The 1,501-nt window shown below is 55.5% G+C and overlaps 1 protein-coding gene across 1 annotated transcript in view; it reads left to right on the top strand.

Annotated features, from left to right (window-relative positions):
- EMH_0029870 (uncharacterized protein) overlaps nucleotides 1-4 on the top strand; it is a gene marked incomplete at both ends in the record, with an annotated part of 555 nt that extends 551 nt beyond the window's left edge. Inside the window, one exon of the mRNA XM_013494351.1 lies at nucleotides 1-4. Within this exon, the coding sequence (XP_013349805.1) occupies nucleotides 1-4 (4 nt within the window).
- Between the last annotated feature and the right edge of the window lie 1,497 nt (nucleotides 5-1,501).

Raw genomic sequence — 1,501 nt, forward strand, 5'->3', positions numbered from 1 at the left:
CTGAGCGTAAGGCATCGAGCCACTCTCAAACCAACAGTCAAACACCTGCAGCAGCAGCAGCAGCAGCAGCAGCAGCAGCAGCAGCAGCAACAGCAACAGCAACAACGACATTAATACAAGTAGCAGCAGAAGCAGCAGCAGCAGCAGCAGCAGCAGCAGCAGCAGACCTCTTCAACTCTCTTAAGCGGTGGAAACTCCTTTCCTCTGGAGTCATAAAAACCACCAAAAGCAGCAGCAGCAGCACCACTCTCAGCAGCAGCAGCAGCAGCAGCACCACAACCACCACCACAACCCTCAGCAGCAGCAGCAGCAGCAGCAGCAGCAGCAGCACTCCCAGCAGCAGCAGCAGCAGCAGCAGCAGCAGCAAACCTCTTCAACTCTCCTAAGACGAGGAAATTCCTTTCCTCTGGGGTCAAAAAAACCACCACCAAAAGCAGCAGCAACGCCAACAGCAGCAGCAGCAGCAGCAGCAGCAGCAGCAGCAGCATCACTTTCAGCAGCAGCAGCAGCAGCAGCAGCAGCAGCAGCAAACCTCTTCAACTCTCCTAAGAGGAGGAAATTCCTTTCCTCTGGGGTCAGGTATAAGAATATCATCGATGCTGTCTCTATGCAGGTCAGGGAGGGGGCGGCCAGCATAAGCTTCTAGCTCTGCTGCACTACCTGCAGCAGCAGCAGCAGCAGCAGCAGCAGCAGCAGCAGCAGCAGGAGTAGCAGCAGCAGCAGGAGTAGCAGCAGCAGCAGGAGTAGGAGTAGAAAGCAGGAGTAGCAGCAGGAGTAGCAGCAGGAGAAGCAGCAGGAGTAGTAGGGGGAGGAGGAGGAGGAGCAGCAGCAGCAGCAGCTGCAGCAGCTGCAGCAGCAGCAGCAGCAGCTGCTGCTGCAGCAGCTTACCGATGCAAACAACCTGTGTGTATACTCCTCACTAACCCAGAGTGGGAGATGTATCACCAGCAGCAGCATCAGCAGCAGCAGCAGCAGCAGCAGCAGGAAAAAACCAAAACCACCACAACCACCACCAAAACCACCAAAACCACCACAACAACCAGCAGCAGCAGCAGCACCACCACCACCACAACCGGCAGCAGCAGCAGCAGCTCACCGATGCAAACAACCTGTGTATAATCCTCACTAACCCAAAGAGGAAGAGGGGTCCCCCAGAACCATCAGCAGCAGCAGCAGCAGCAGCAGCAGCAGAAAAAAACCAAAACCAGCACAACCACCACCAAACCAACCGCAGCAGCAGCAGCAGCAGCAGCAGCAGCAGCAGCAGCAGCAGCAGCAGCAACTCATCGATGCAAACAACTTGTGTATAATCCTCACTAACCCAAAGAGGAAGAGGAGTGCCCCAGAATCTATTTCTGCTGATGCAGCAGCAGCAGCAGCAGCAGCAGCAGCAGGAAAAAACCAAAACCAGCACAACCACCACCAAACCAACAGCAGCAGCAGCAGCAGCAGCAGCAGCAGCAGCAGCAGGAGCTCACCAATGCAGACAACCTGTGTATAA

The sequence above is a fragment of the Eimeria mitis genome, genomic scaffold (assembly GCF_000499745.2).
Source record: "Eimeria mitis Houghton genomic scaffold, Emh_scaff1113, whole genome shotgun sequence".
Lineage (NCBI taxonomy): Eukaryota > Apicomplexa > Conoidasida > Eucoccidiorida > Eimeriidae > Eimeria > Eimeria mitis.